The sequence below is a fragment of the Heterocephalus glaber genome, unplaced genomic scaffold (genome assembly GCF_053883595.1).
Source record: "Heterocephalus glaber isolate CG9 unplaced genomic scaffold, H.glaber_assembly_v1.0 deba00001481, whole genome shotgun sequence".
Lineage (NCBI taxonomy): Eukaryota > Metazoa > Chordata > Mammalia > Rodentia > Bathyergidae > Heterocephalus > Heterocephalus glaber.
In genome coordinates, this window is record NW_028258317.1 from 53,303,228 (window position 1) to 53,319,207 (window position 15,980).

General features: G+C 42.2%; 1 protein-coding gene and 1 long non-coding RNA gene across 29 annotated transcripts in view; one reads left to right on the top strand and one right to left on the bottom strand.

The window, feature by feature from the left end:
* Positions 1–15,980, top strand: part of LOC106008816 (uncharacterized) — a 186,199-nt gene that overhangs the window by 45,496 nt on the left and 124,723 nt on the right. The gene's annotated exons all lie outside the window — the stretch shown is intronic.
* Positions 6,371–15,980, bottom strand: part of Trpm3 (transient receptor potential cation channel subfamily M member 3) — an 843,949-nt gene continuing 834,339 nt past the window's right edge. For 26 of the 27 annotated variants that reach the window (XM_087183504.1, XM_087183498.1, XM_087183497.1 and 23 more), the window contains one exon: positions 6,371–15,090. In XM_087183504.1, coding sequence (XP_087039630.1) covers positions 13,638–15,090 — 1,453 coding nt within the window. In that variant the 3' untranslated portion in view covers positions 6,371–13,637. The remainder of the gene's footprint in view (positions 15,091–15,980) is intronic. The other variant, XM_004838161.4, reaches the window with a different exon arrangement.

The following is a 15,980-nucleotide window of genomic DNA, read 5'->3' on the forward strand; positions in this document are numbered from 1 at the left end:
ATAATTCTAAGCACATGGCTTTTATTTTCACATCCCAAAGCCAAAATTTTGTTGTTGTTGTTACTGTTTTGAGACAGGTCTCACTATGTAGCCCAATCTGACCTCAAACTTGTGGTGATCCTCCTGCCTCAGCCTCCTGAGTGCTGGAATTATAGGTATGTGACACTGTACCCAGCAATGTAACCACTTAATGTGGTAGTGTTTCTTTCTCATGCCAAATCTGGCATTAATTTGGCAGTGTGTCTTACAGTATGGGGCATTTTACTAAAAAGAATATAGGCTGGACCGGGGATTTAGCTCAGTGGTGCTGCTGCCAGTCTCACAAACGCAAAGTCCCAAGTTCGATCCCTGGTGCCCTCCCCCCGCCCCACCAAAAAAGAATATAGGATATTTAGACTCTAATGGTTGCATATAATACATGCCAACTTGATTTTTTAATAAAAATTATTTCCCTATTGCTGCTGTAATAACCACCATAACATAATGGATTAAAATAACACAAATTATCCATTTACAGCCCTGGAGGCCAGAAATCCAAAATGAGTCTTCAAGAACTAAAATCAAGGTGTCAAATGTCTGGTTCATTCTAGGGACTTTAGGGAAGGAATCTCGTCTTAGTCTTTTCCAGCTTGCAGGGACCTCCTGCATTCCTTGGGGTGTGGCCCCCTTTCTCCATGATCAAAGTTCATTGCTCCAATCTGGTTCTGTGCCACTTGGCCTGCTTTCTGACTCTGACCCTCTTCATCCTGTCCTGAAGACCTTTGTGGTTATATCAGACCCATCTGGATAATCCAGGATAATCTCCCCTATTTAATCAGATCAACAAAACCCCTTTTGGACCATCCACCGGTTCTTGGGATGAGGACACAGACTTCATTGGGAGTCCATTATTCAGCCGACCACAGGAGGAGTTTACTTAAGGACACTGCTATGTCTTTAGAGTCCAAAAGAGAGATTGTAGCTATGTATCTTTTTCTGTTTCCTACATCTGCTCCTGCCTCTGTGTCTATATTCCTTTCTCTCTTTTTGGCAGACTGACTTCCTCTGCAACCCAGTCAATGCTGTATGTAGGAGCACCACTGCTGATGATTCCTGAGGTCACACATTAGGCTTATCTCTAGTACAGATTCCTCAGGCAAAGACTGATTGGCACTCTTGGGTCAGTGGCACCCTTGCCAAGGATGTAGGCAAGGGTAAAGGTGTGGCCACAGGGTACCTCTCTCCCATGCTGTACGAATACTAGCAGGGAGCTGTTTCCAGGGAGGTAAAGCAAAGTAAATACTAGAAACTGGTTCTTGATGAAGGGTGACGATTTGCTTACTAGGAGTCTGAGTAAGACAGTGACATTTCAGATAGAATGTACTAATACTTACCCAGCATTTTTCAAATAGTATCTAAGAAATATTTCTTGAGTTTAGTGGTGAAATTTCTTCCAAAAGTCTTTTTATCAAAGGGTTTTATCACCTTTGCCTGGAGTCCTGCAGTCAGCTGAACTGCGCCTCCCTCCTCCCCTGCCATGCTTTTTATTTGTTGTTGTTGCTTGATGGTACTGGGGATTGAACCCAGGACCTTTGCACTGAGCAACATCCCTGGACCTTTTATATTTTTAATTTGAGACAGGGTCTTGCTAAGTTACTAAGCTGCCGAGGCTGGGTTCAAATTTTTGATCCTTCTGCCTCAACCTCCCAGAATACTGGGATTACAGATGTGCACCTTCACGCCCGACTGCTGTGTCATATTTTTACATGCCACATTTTTTGTCCATGATTTTTCAGTCACTTTCTTCTTATTACAGAATGAAGGTCACTGATGCAGAAGATGGCAAATCCTCTGTTCTGCATATGGGTCAGGAGAATAATAATGTTCGTCTTATAGATGTGTGGACAAGATTAGGTAAATAGAATGGACTCTTCTATTTTCCAAAATATCTCTGCTGTGGGCCCTCTATCCTGGTCAGGTCAGTTGCCTACTCTTCCCCTAGGCATTTGTCACAGATATTTTTGTGGCTGAGCCTTTGTCTCATTGGGGTTCCACCCTTGGAAATGCCTTGTTCTTCCTATACCCATTAGTCCTGCTCAGGCTCCATCAGGCTCCCCCAGGCTGCAGGTGCTCATCTCTCCTCTTCATTCTAGGAGAAGGTCTCATCTGTTCCACCCAGGGTCTCAGAGCAGTTCCAAGTCCCACTTCCTGTCCAAATACGGAAACCCTCTGCACGGCCTTCCTGTGGCCATGTTGCTCCTGCCTGAGCAGTTTGGATGCGGATGAGCTAAGCTTAGGCCGCTGATTCCCATTATTTCAACAGCTCTAATTAAATAATGAAAACATGCAATTATCTTTTTAGTCATGACTGTCTTGCCTTTTTAATAAAAATTTCAGTTCTTCCAGAGGAACAAAGTAGCTGTTCGAAAGGCGTTGATTATATTTATGCCTAAAATTATAATTTCATGACATTAGTAGTTAAACCATCTCTACCATTTCTATGTCCTTTTATTCTACCTTTCCCCCTCCTCCGAGGAGATGATTTGCCATTACAAGGCTTGAGTATAGAGATGATGCCTGTGGCAGCCTCTGAACAAAAAGAAGGCAAAGAAAATCTTCGCTGCTGATGTCTGTTGACCCTCTACCCGACTGTACTTAGGTGACTTTAGATTACTCTTACACACACCATTTGGGTTTGTCGGTTTGTCTGTTTGTCTGTTTTTTGGTTTTTGAGACAGGGTCTCACTACGTAGTTCAGGCTGGTCTTGAACTCACTTATGGAGTCCAGGCTGGCCTTGAACTTGTGATGCTCCTGCCTCAGCCTGCTGAGTGCTGGGATTATAGGCATGGGCCACCACACTTGACTTGAATTTTTGAAAAGGAAAAAAAAAGCTCTATTGCAAAATTTTACTCTGGTTTGAGGTTTCCATCTTGTCTTTTTGTTATTCATATACAAATACACCCATATCTATGTCTGGCTTGGTTTGCATAAAAATTAGATTAGACCATATATGTTGTGTGTTTCTTTCAAAGAAGACTTAATAATATACCAACGACATCTCTTTCTGTGAATGTACCGAGATTTAATTTTTTTTTATTATTATTATTATTATTTTTTGAAATATGGTCTCACTGTGTAGCTCAGGCTGTCCTCAAACTCATGATATTTCCCCTGTCTCAGACTCCTGAGCACTGGGATTAGAGATGTGCACCATCATGCATGGCTCACAAAGATGTAGTATTTTTAATGCCTCTGTGGTATGACATAACTGATTTATCCTTTTCTCTTGTTGAACAATTCATATGTTGTTCCAATTGGCTCTTGAATTCTAATTCCTTTACTTTAGAAGATATTAAAAAGTTAAATGACCCCTGTACTTTTACCCACAAGTTCATTTAGCGTTTCTGGTGTTTTTGAGACAGTCTTGCTATTTAGGCTGGCCTTGAACTCATGATCCTCCTATCTCAGCCTCCTGGGCACTGGGATTATAAAAGTGTATCACCACATCACTCCGTGCTATAGGTTGATTTTGTCATATGGTGAAACCCTGGCTCCGAGTACTGCAGAATGGGGCCTCATTTGGGACCAGGGTCCTTGTAGGTGACACTGGTGAAGATAAGGTCACGCCCAGGAGTAGGGCAGGCCCATAACTGGTGTCCTTTTCAAAAGGGGAAATTTGGAGACTGTGCACAGGGCAAAGAGCTGTGAAAGTGGGAGCAGAGCTCAGGGTGATACTTCTACAACCTAAGGGCAGCAAGGGTGGCCAGCACCCATCATAGCTGCCCAAGAGCACGGAACACGACCTCTCTCATAGCCTGCAGAAGGACCAGCCCTGTGGGCACCTTGACCTTGGACTTGTGGGCTCCAGAACTGGGAGATGATGCAATCTATTGTGTCCCCCCCCAACCCCACCCTCTACCAGGAATTGAACTCAGGACCTTGTGCTTGCCAGGCAAGCACGGCACTGCTGAGCTAAATACCCAGCCCAGTACAATCTATTATTTAAACCACGTGGTTTATGGTACTGTGTTAAGGCAGCCAGAGCAAACTAGTATACTTAGTTTTTCTTTTCTTTTCTTTTTTTTCCTGTACTAGGGATTGTACTCAGGAGCTATATCCCCAGCCCATCTAAAATTTTGAAATAGGGTCTTTTTAAGTTGCCCAGGTTGGGCTCAAACTTGCACTCTTCCTACTTCAGCCTCCCAGAATCTTGGGATTATGGGCATGTGCCATTAAGCCTGGTACACTTAATGTTTTTTAAATAGCTATTTAACATTTGAGACAAAGGATGTTGGAGCAACAGGCTCTGATTTTTTGTGAGGCCTTTCTAGAGTGGCTGCATCCCAAAAACGTGTTGAAAGGTGATGTTGGTAACACAGCCCAAGGCCTGGAGGAGTGGTTTAAACTCTAGAAAGTAATGTGCTAAATGTTTGGGTAGATCAATGTTGATCAAAAAAAGTAAAGAAGAGGGGCCGGGGATTTAGCTCAGTGGTTTCGCTGCCTGCTGCGCAAGCACAAGGACTCGAGTTCGATCCCTGGTACCAAAAAAAAAGTAAAGAAGGAATAGTTACTGAGATTTCCAATGATAAGGATGTGGTAACCCAGGCCTTTCTTTATATGGTGAATCATATTCTGGCTTTTTTAATCAAGAGAGGTACTATAAATGAGTAATAACAAATTAGTTCCAGAGAATTTACTCTTCTCCCTAACTCCATCAATATCTCCTTCAAAAAAAACTTGTGTTGATTTAAATCTGAGATTTTGGCAGCAAATGATTGTTTTTCAGGGCACACTGTTGAATGTTGCAAGTTCTACATTAATATGTATATTCATAAACACAGACAACGTGCTTTTAGAAAACTGTGTCAAGCACTCCTTGTCAAAAATACTGAGCAGAGCAAATGTGAGGGCTACAGATGAAAGGTGATAGTTGGAGCCAAGACCCATTTTTGGTATTTGAGTTCATTCTGGGAATGCGGCCCATGAGGCTGGGACTTCTTGAAAGCTCTAAACAGGATGGAGCATCATGACATTTCAGTGCTCATCAAATTCATATTCCCCTTCACTGTAGTGTCCTCCCCTGTCCAGTCAAACACGTGGGTTCTCAGGGCGCTTTCTGGCATAGTTTCTTCATAGGTTCTCACTTTCCTACACCACAAGGCACTTTCACTCCTTTGAACTCCTAGACTCATATTTTTCATGCTCTATTCCTTAGGCAACTAAGTAGTAATAGTAAACTACATATGATTACATTTTCATTATAGCTGGATTTAAAACTCCATAGGACCAAAAACTTTTCTTAATTTCTTCATCTTGGCACAGTACTGGGCATATAGTAGGTGCTCAATAGTTTTTTTGGAATACAGAGTTAGCCAGGTGTGGCTAGAGTACCAGCTACATGGGAAGCTGAGGCAAAAGAATCACCTAAGTCCAGGAGTTCAATGTCAGCTTGGACAATATACTGAGACTTTTTCTCAAAAAAATAAAATGCATATATATTTTATAATTTCTCTTCCCATACTATTTGAAATGTAAATATTTGTAAGGGCAGGGGACATTGCTTATTCTTAGCAGGAGCTACAACCAAGGTTACTTAATGGAAATGATATTTGGCCCCTCCTCCCCATCTTTTAGCTCTCTCAAAACCAAGCCAATGAAAAAACATAATAATATATTTTAAAATGAATAATGAAAACATGCTTGCTAAATACCTTTAGTGTGAAGAAAAGTTCCTCTTGTTTCTCTCTTCTAATCAAATTGCAACCATAGGGGCAGGGATTTAGCTCAGTGGTTTCACTGCCTGCCTGGCAAGCACAAAGACCTGAGTTTGATCCCCAGTACCAAAAAAAAGGAGCTGGAGACCAAATTGCAACCATAATCCTTTCCTACTTAGAAATTATAGGATTGCTATGACTTTTTAGATATCATTTAGTACAGGTATCCAAGGCTCTAGTCTATGTAAGGGTCTCCAAGGTTGGTTAATGAGTGAAGGAACCCAGAGATTTAGACAGAAGGGAGTGGTAGGGACTGTGGTGTATGCCAGAAGGTGAAATGATTCATCTGATTATAGCTGTGTGAGAAGACAGGTCTCATCAACAGATCTTCAGATGTTTCAAGAGATACCAGAAATCTAGAATTATATGTGAAATCTATACAATTAAACATGTTTCAAATTTATAAAAAAATATGGTACTGGCCCATAGCATTCATTCTTTGCCGGTTACACTCATGTGGCTAGGCATGGTCCAACGGGCCACCAGTTTGTAACCCTGCTCTACTGAAACATAATTTATGAAGCCCTAAGAAATTCTATCTGGGAACCCCCAAAGTTCTTAGCATGAGGATGGTGAAAATCAGATGGAGACAAATAAATTCACAAGGAAGTCCAAGTAATGTTTTAAACTACTGAGTTTTTTTTTTTTTTATTGCAAAACATTTGTCACAGAAATTTCAGAAAGTTTTTCCTGTGGTATCTGCCAACTTCTGCTTTGAATTATATGTCTAAACAAACAAGCTCAAAGTGCATTGTGAATCTGGTAATAGACCTTTAAAAAAGAACAATTCCTCTAAGGATTTATCTATGTTTATAGTGTCAATAGATATGCAAACCACTGTCTATCCATATGCAAAGAAGGAAAAGAATGTATATATATTTAGCAAACCCAATTTCAAAATCATCATATTTATAGGTATTCATTTAAAAATGAAATCTGAGGCTTCACCACCTGCCTTGCAAGCGCAAGGACCCAAGTTCGATCCCCGGTACCAAAAAAATAAAAAGAAAAGAAAAAAAAATGAAATCTGAATAATTTTCCCATTATAAACTATGGTTAGAACACTTACAGATAAGAGAGTCTAAGTCTATGTTATTAAATGGCTATGAGTCGAGTGTACTGCACGCACTGTGTTACACTGTGGTAGCAGCAGTAGAAACTAAAATCAGAAGTGGTGGTGACCAGAAGCAGGCAGGTGAGTCTTCATGCAATGCCACGGTTCCCTTCCTCTGACTTTCCCTCACAAAAATCCTGTGTTTGGGTCCAGAATGATGTGACTAACAAATGTACATGCTCATGTCATTCAGCAGATCCCGAGTAGCCCTGAATAGAGGGACTTCCATTTCCCCCGCTCTCCATTATTTCAGGTATACACACTCACTAAGTCAGAATCAAGAAACTGTGATCCCAGTTGGCCCTAAGTCGGAGATCCCCAGTTATGCTGTGAGCAGTGCTGTTGGCAGACACATTTGTGTGGCTAGCACAGAGCTTGAGAACATGAGTTTCAGCTGGGCTTGGTTGCTTGTTCTCAAGGCCCCAGCTGGGAGGCTAAGGCGGAAGGATCATTCATGCCCAGGAGTTTGAGACCAGCCTGGGCAACATAGTGAGACCATGTCAGAAAAAGAAAAGGAAAGAAAAAAGGAAGAAACAAAACCCAACTTTGAATGTCTTGGTGGTGGCATGTGTATTTTCTCATCCCTACAGATCCTATTTCTGTTGTCTTTCACCATGCGTATTCCTACCTTTCTGCTCTGGATTCAGCCCTGAGATTGAGTTTGCTGTCCCTCCATCTAGATGTGGATGCTGATGACTCAAAGTCAGCTGGTGACGGTGTGAGAGACTTATGGGATTCAAGTAGGCAAAGAATTGGATGAGGCAGATGCATATTTGAGCCAAGTCAGGAGGGGCTGAGTTAGTGGAAACTTGAGGCCTAGGTCAAAGTCTGAATATTTGGCTTTTCTCAAGTAGTTGCTATTTTGCTTGCAGGGTGGGGTCCACAAGGTGCTGAGGATATGGAAGTCAAGATCTGTTGGCCTCACAAAAAAAGAGCTAGTGTCGGGCTAAGAGAAAAGAAGGAAGCAAAGGGGCTGAAGAAGGCTGCACCCTCAGGCCCGAGGCTGAATTTCCCTCTGTGTTCTCAGCAGCCTCCCCACCAGGATGGCTGGGGTCGTGGGTGGCACTGAGGCTTCCCTGAAGCCTATGGACTTCTAGACATACACAAGTCAGGTTCCCTTTCCAGCACATAGTCTACCAATACATGCTGGTGGCTGGTCAGACCTGGTCAGTTAGCAAAAGGAAAACTCATCCATTTTTATTGCATTTGGATTACCTGGTCACCTAATTGTCTCTTAGACAACGCATTGAAAGTGTTTCATCTTGATTTTGTTTGCAGCGATATGTGCAAGGAAATCATAAGTGAAAGGTGACTGAATTACATTGTGAAAAAGCAAAAGGAAAAGAAAATTAAAAATCTTGTTTTTCTTAAATCAGAACCAACAGTTTCTTTGGTTGATTTCAGTCCGAGAGAGAGAGAGAGAGAGAGAGAGAGAGAGAGAGAGAGAGAGAGAGAGAGATGAGCTAAGGTCAGATTGAGCTGCAAGAAAAGTTTCCCCCACTCATTCCCTGAGTCATTCACATGACTGTCCAAAATGGCTCCTCTCTTTCCCTGACATTGAAATGGTGATTTCTTTAAAGAGTAATCTTTGCAGAGTCACCTAGTGCTCAATCACCCACCTCCCACTCCCAGGCCAGGCTCACAGAGGGAGAAAGTCACAGGGTAAGGCTATGTCCTGTCATGAGACCACTCATTCATAATGATCTGCAGGCTTATGTCCTGTCAAGATGGGGCCTTTTGCTTTCATCTCTGGTTTATCATTTGCACCCAGTAGCTCTAAAGAATCCAGTGTGTGTTGCAGATGCACGAACACCTCAACCTTGGTCATCCCAAGTGGCGCTGGCTGGCCAATTCCGGGTTCCATGGCTATGCAACCTGCAGTTAATACTTTATTTCATATTATTGGTTCAGAACTTTAAAAAAAGATGAATGAAAACCCCTTAATAATTTGTTTTTAATTTTTAAAAATTGAATATAATCCCCAGTGTAAGAAGCCCAACAATTTGAGTGAGTTCCTACTGGGTTTAAACATCACAGCAGGCAATAGTAAAATGTTAAGTGCCTTAGAAAGTCAAAAGAAATGCATAAAGCCGTGCACGCATTTTGTTGACATAAAAATTAAGACTGGGTTTAGAGAAGCATTACTTCATTTAAGTCACATTGTTATTGTTAAAGATAGTTATAATGCAGTACTAGGCCAAGTATATAACTTCCTACACACTAGCATCACTTTATCTAGAAACGACATAGTGTTACTAAAAGAACATATTTATAAAATACTGTACACTGCTTCCGCATTGGGTCAGCAGATGTAAACAAACAGCTAATTCAACTAGAGTTTAAAATATTAAGTTCATTTGTCATGTAGTCTTTTGCAAAACATACCAGTTCATCTTTCACAGAATCACAACTTGCCTACCACAGCTCAAGGGACTTGGTAGAGGATGTATACCAGCTTATCCAAATATTTTACAGTGGTCTGAAGGAATGTAGAAAACACAAACCAGGTCAGGAACAAAAATGCCCATTTCACGAGGATGCTAAATAACATGGAATGGGGAACATTAGTAATCCTTGCAACATGTGCTTCTTTATTGAATGTTACAGATTTATAAATGATTATAAAGCTATCCTGTAACGTTCATTAATACAACCACATGCTACAGCTATGCTGGGTTATACACAGGTTACATATATGTTAACATGTGTTTTATAATACAGCATTGCCCAATATATCCTATGGTATAGCCTATAGATATAGCATGATGGATGACTGGATAATATTCTCTTAAAAGAAATTAAACAGCCCAGACATTCAGGAAGATTTGACTGTACAGCCTCAGAATAAAAGAAAAACAATGTACTATCCAGTTATCTACCATAATATTATCTATAGAGACCATATTTTAAAATACATTTGAAACATTCAGAAAAAACACATTTTGTGTTTTTATGAGTACATTTTTCCCACTTGATTATTCTTACACATATATTTTAAAAGGGTAACTTTCAAAGTGCTAAATTGTGTCCTGGCCCTGCAAGCTTAGACTTAAAAAAAAATTCAGTTCTCTAAAGTGCTGCATTTGGATTGCTAATATACCCTTTGGCTTGCAGAAATAGCCAGGACAGTTGTACACAAGCTTTCCAGCTCCCCACTTAAATCACATCAAGAAAGGGGGTTTTGGACTATAAATGTAAAGTATGTAGGTTAGTCAGGAAACCTCCGTGGTCATTTTCATAAAACATCCTTAATTTTTTTCCCAAAAGGAACAAACAATTTAGAACAAATCATTACATATAGTAGTATATAAAAATGGCACCTCTGAAGCAGATGATTAAACCCAAGCCATTACTTCCTTGAGCTCTCTATGACTTTATTTATGGTCCTCAATAACTTGCTGTTTATGAGTTGCTTAATTCACAGAGACAGATAATTAACATCCCCTCAATCAGGGACATGGTGGAATAAATGAGCTTAGCACAAGTTGACTATACAAGGCCACAGAATCAATGCCACACTGGTGTGTAGAGAACCCGGATATGGGAGGATGGGACTGAAGAGTAACACACGTATGTGCACAGGAAAGACATGGCTTGTGAGAATTACATAGTTTGTGTCTAAAGTCATTTAAATTTGGCTTATATACTTCACACACTTCACCAAAGATATTAGCACTTAATGTTCATGCACAACAAAAGAACCAGGTAGTCACAAGATCAGGACTGTTAGGTATTTAGTTTCCCAGGTCGTATTTGCTCTCTGGAAATCACGATGAATGGAAACACTGGTGCTCATCACATCTTTCCCCCACTTCCAGTACTGTCCATTATGAGGCACTGGAGGTGTTTGGTGTCCTGCTCTAAGGTCAAAGAATATTTCTTTCACCTCCTTCTTGCATTCCTTTAGAGACTCTCTCAGAGACCCTTTGGCTTTGTGAGTATACTCACTACTCAAAATGATCAAACATTAGGATGAAAGGACATCAAACTAGCCACATCTAATCTAAGGAATGAAAGTAACAGAACCTTGGTTCAAACTGGTGCTGAGACTTGGCCTTCCTGAGAATCACAGAGAAATGGTCTTAAAATATAAAGTGCCTATTACGACCATACTTATATGAACAAACATGGTTCCTTTTCCTCATTACCAATCAATATGGAACCAGGGCTCTCTGAACCCTCTGAAGTTATATTGCAATGACATTACACATGTATGTACATTTGGGGAGGGGTGTCCAGAATTTTCATTGATCCTCACAGGGATTCATGACACAGGAAATTTAAGACACCTGTTTTATTCACGGACTGAATTCATGTTGGCTAAGAGGGAAGTTTACCAATTTGAGGCCCAATAAAGTAAAAGAGTCCCAGAGCAAATATAAAGCAAAAATGTTGTTTTTGCTTTGTTTTGTTTTTGAGACAGAGTATTGGTCTGTAGTCCAGGCCAGCCTTGAACTCACTGTGTATCCCAGGCTGGTCTTGAACTCACAATCCTCAGGCTTCAGCCTCCTGAGTGCTGGGATTACAGGTGTAAGCTGCCATGCCCAACTACAGCAATTATAAATGAAGGAGTTGAAAGTTAGTGATTCACCTAAATACCAAGAAGTTATAAGGAATTCTTTGTGTATGTGAACTTGTCACTCTTTCTGTACTGAAAAGGTTGCTCAGGATTTTTTGTGTGTGTGTGTGTGTGTGTGTGTGTTTTGTATTTTTTAATAGTGAAAGGCTACAGGTTTTGTCAATGAATTTACTTGATTTCACAAAATGAGATATAATTTGTTACTTACAACTGCAATTAAATGAAAAAACCAGGTAGTATCTTGGACCAGGGAACTCAAGTCATTTTTCTTAAAGGTTTTTTAAAACTTCAGTGATCCAAAGAGGAATCAGAAGATTTGAGGGGGAGGGGGGATGTCAAGATTTCTTTATCCCAATTTAAATTCAGATTCTGATCTAGAAACTTATGCTTCTGTTCTTTAGTCCATACTACGATCCGGTTTAGAACTGTGTATCTGTTCCAATTGTATAAATTGTGTTGTAGCTTTGTATAGGAGAAACCAGAATAAATGAGATGGATGGTAAATGACTTGGGTCAAAAAGGTGCAGTGGGTGGGTGGTGAATCATTTTGACAGCTCTTGTTTGGTTGAAGGAAAAGTTAAGGTGATAGAGATTTAAAAAATTGTAATTTCAACATTTGGTCTAATAGTATAATGAACTCTTTCAATGGAACTTCTTGATATTAAAAAATTGTGGCTATATCTCCAAGAGCTAGAAAAGTATGAGCCTCTTAAGAAAGCTCTCTATGTCTGTTTATATACTATATATAAACCTGTGTCTCTCTGTAAATGCATATATATGTATATAAGCAGCATATACTACAGAATTCTTTATATGATTTATTTGCCTTCTATTTTGGCCTACTGTATTTTTTTATAGCTCTGTGTGTAAGAAAAATATTCATGGTATGCCTGCAACTGATGGCTTTGGGTTGATACCAAATTCCCAGTCAATTCTAAGGTTATTTATGGTTTTGAAACTTCCTTAAAAAGTACTTTGGAACATTTCCATAGAAAAGATACCAGCCCTTGAAAAACTCCAATTAAATTTATGCTGAGCTCAGATTAAATGGCAAAACTCTAGGTATGAAAATATCCACATTTAACCATGTATTCATATACAAAATAGTCACGTGATGAGGGTGTGGGAAGTTGGCAGTTACATCTTAGTTACATCAGAGGACACGGTGGCATCATGCAAATCATGAAGGTCACACAGCAGCAAAACACATGACATGAATGGTGAGAATATAACGATATCCCACATGGCAACTTTAGGTTAGTTCTGCCCACTGTGTTGTTTTTTTTTAAGTTCAATATTACATAGTCAATGAGCGAATTCATTGATGACAGGTGAGATACAAAATAAATTTTAAAATATAAAATTATTTAATTACATTCATCCTGAGCTTGCTCGACTATACTCAAATGCCCACTGTATATAGTATATCATGTGACTTTTGTTTTTAACATCAACTCTTCTTTCATTTCAATTGCAAGACAAACAAGGCATTTCTGTTCCCTTATTTTCTCCAAAAAAGCTAAAACAGTTGTGGCACCAGAAGTGAATATATAAGACAGGTGAACTATGACTGTTACCTTGTTTTTTCTTTATAGTGACCAATTACAGAAGTGTTGGCATGAGAAGGATGTGGGACGTTAGGTAGAACTGCTTGCTGCCGGCTTATACTGAATAAAAAGGATGCTCTTCATCAGTCACCAGTGATGGAGCCAATGTGAAAAGAAAACAGAATTGAAGTTTAGAATATCTCATTTTGCAGCCTGGCTGTTCTATTTTATTTTATTTTGCAATTTAGCCCTGCAACCTAAAACTTTTGATAATAGGCAGAAATCACAAGATGCCTCCTGGTATGGAGTTTGCTTGGAGCCTCCTGGTGCCTCAAGCTCATGGCTTCCTGCAGAGACTGGCAAGACACATTTGTCTCTGACCTTTCCTCTCCCCCTCTGTCTCCTCCCTACCCAGCAAATGTGGACACGCCTGCACTCCCCTGTGTTTGGCACTGGGTCAGATTAATGCTTTCTTGATCTGTGGCCCAGAAGTCACCATTGTGTTAGTGTCTCCCAAAGTATTGCATGTTTCGCTCAGCTAAGAACAAAGCGGGTATGATTTAAGGAAGAAGGGGGAAGGTGGAGTTTAGGGGCAATTTCAGGGCTGGATTCTCAAGCCTTCCACAATGCAGAGTGAGAAGGGTTAGTTGTGCTTGCTCTCAAAGCTGTGGAAAGCCGATGTTCTGGACAGTCTCCTCATGGACAGGCTGTCCCCTCTGCCCTCTGGCTTAGAGGACTTACTCCTCTGGAACGGATTTCGCAGGCTTGCTGTGTTCCGCTGCCTGTCGAGTTTGTCACTGATGGAGAAGCTCTTCCTGGTGTGTGCATATGACACACTTGGCTCCTCCGCTGAGTAGCTGTTGGCACGCTCTATCTTGGGAACCGTGATATTGTTGGACAGGGCTCTGTCTGAGCTGTCCCCTTCCTGTGAGGATATTGCGATGGTGGCTCTCCGGCCTCTGGCCTCATTCTCTTCACTGTCAGAGCCAGGGTGACTCAGTTCTGCCTCTCGCTCAGGATGGCAGCAGGATAAGTCCTCCACTTTGTCTCCAAGCCCACCAGGAAAGGTGGCTCTGTCAGCAATCACTTGAGGGGCATTGACACATCTTGTGTCAATACAGTCTGTAATACTGGTATATTCTGCTGTTTTCACGGGCACCCCAAAGTTGGCGTAGTAACTCCTCGAAGGAGAAAACATAAAGCTATGAGATTTCACAATGGGGGCCTCTTCCAGAAGGAAGGGCGCAGTGGCTAGGTAGCGGCTGCTCTTGGAGCGCTCAATGGCGTGATACGTCGGCGGGTCAGAGTCCCAGGGGTTTTGACATTCTGGGAGATGGGTATAGTCTGAAGAAAAAGATCTAGTGTCCATGGAGGTAATGTCTTCGCAGTCAACGCTCCGGCTTGAAGGCCTGTCTGCGGGCGCGAGGGTCGCGTAGGCACTGCTGGAAGGGGCCGTGGAAGGGGCCAGCATGGAGAAGCTTGGCTCGCCCAGCCCGAGGATATTCATGGAACTGTCCAGGGGGTCGATGTCACAGTGGAGCTCATCCATGGCGGAGACATAGATGTCGATGCACGACGACGGTCTTCTGGAATCAGGAACGATGGCCAAGGTGTTCGCAGGCGCTGCAGGAGCTTTGGATTCTTTTGCTACCGAGTGGGAACTAGTAGCCCGGTGTAGGCTCAGGGACCTTTCTTTAAAAATACTCTCCAACTTTTCTATACCACCTTTGTCTTTCATATTGACCGAATAGAATGAATGGCTTCGCATACGGGGCATTAAGGTTGGAGAAGTTGGGGACAAGGTCTCCTCACCTGCAGGGTCTATACTCTCTTGGAGCTTGAAGGTGTTTCCCTCCTGGCTGTTGAAGCTGCTCTGGCGGACTATGTAGGCAGCGTCTGTGCAGTCGGAGGAGGTCCTCGAGCGGATTTTGTTGGACTCAGCCCGCTCCAGACCGGTCAGTCGCTCCAGGGCTGTGGCCATGCGCCCGATGAGGTCCTCAAGCTGTGCCAGCCGGATGTCCACGGTCTGGAGTGAGGCCTTCATCGAATGCTCTCTCTCGTTGACTTCCTCCAGCCGCATGGACATGTTCTCCACCCTGTATGAGAAGGAGAGAATGAGTCCTCTGCTGTGGGTTTGGAGAGCAAAGACAGAGGGCTTCAAAGCTGTGCCCACCCTGGGTGCCAGCACGGCTCCTTTCCCACAGGGAAGCAGAGGGGCAGGGGAAGAGGGCACATTGATCCCGTCACAGGATCCAAACCTATTTGTGCTGGAGGAGGCTGTAGAGATAATCTAGCCCAGTGGTTTTTCCTTTTTCTTTTGATTTTTATTTTGAGTCAGAGTCTAGCTATATTGCCTCCGCTGGTCCACACTCCTAGACTCCAGTGATCCTCCTGCCAAATAGCTGGTACTGAGGCACGTGTCACCATGCCTGGCATAACCCAGTAGTTCTTAGCTTTCTGCTTAGCATGCCCTAGGTTCTGGGTTCTACCCTCTTTTAGAGCTGGAGGGTAACAAAGAACAGAACAGCTTTATTCTTTCTCGTTTTCTTCCTGGAGCTCAGCACACACAAGGTTTTTATTTGAAATAAAAAGATGCTCTCTTGGCACAATTGCATGTGATCACTGGCCCAAGAGCTATGAAATATCTTCTTGCCATAGCCTCCTGGTGAGCTGTCCTCAGTCCAGGACCCAGAGTCAGAAAGCCAGCAGGTGCGAGGTGGTGCAGGGACAGGCAGTGGGGGAGGCAGGACCTGCCGAAGACAGTGAGCTGCACACAGCGCAGGAGCACAGGGAGAGCAGAAGGAAGACAGAGACACAGGAGGAAGAGGCTTTTCAGGGAAAGCCAAGAATGAGGAAGTGTGGTCCCAGGGAATGGAACAGGCAAGGGGAGCACGGGCTCAGAACTGCTATTACCTTTCCTATGGGCTCTGAGGTGGGCTGGAATATAAGTCTTGCCTAAAACCACAGTGAATCGGGTGGTCCATTT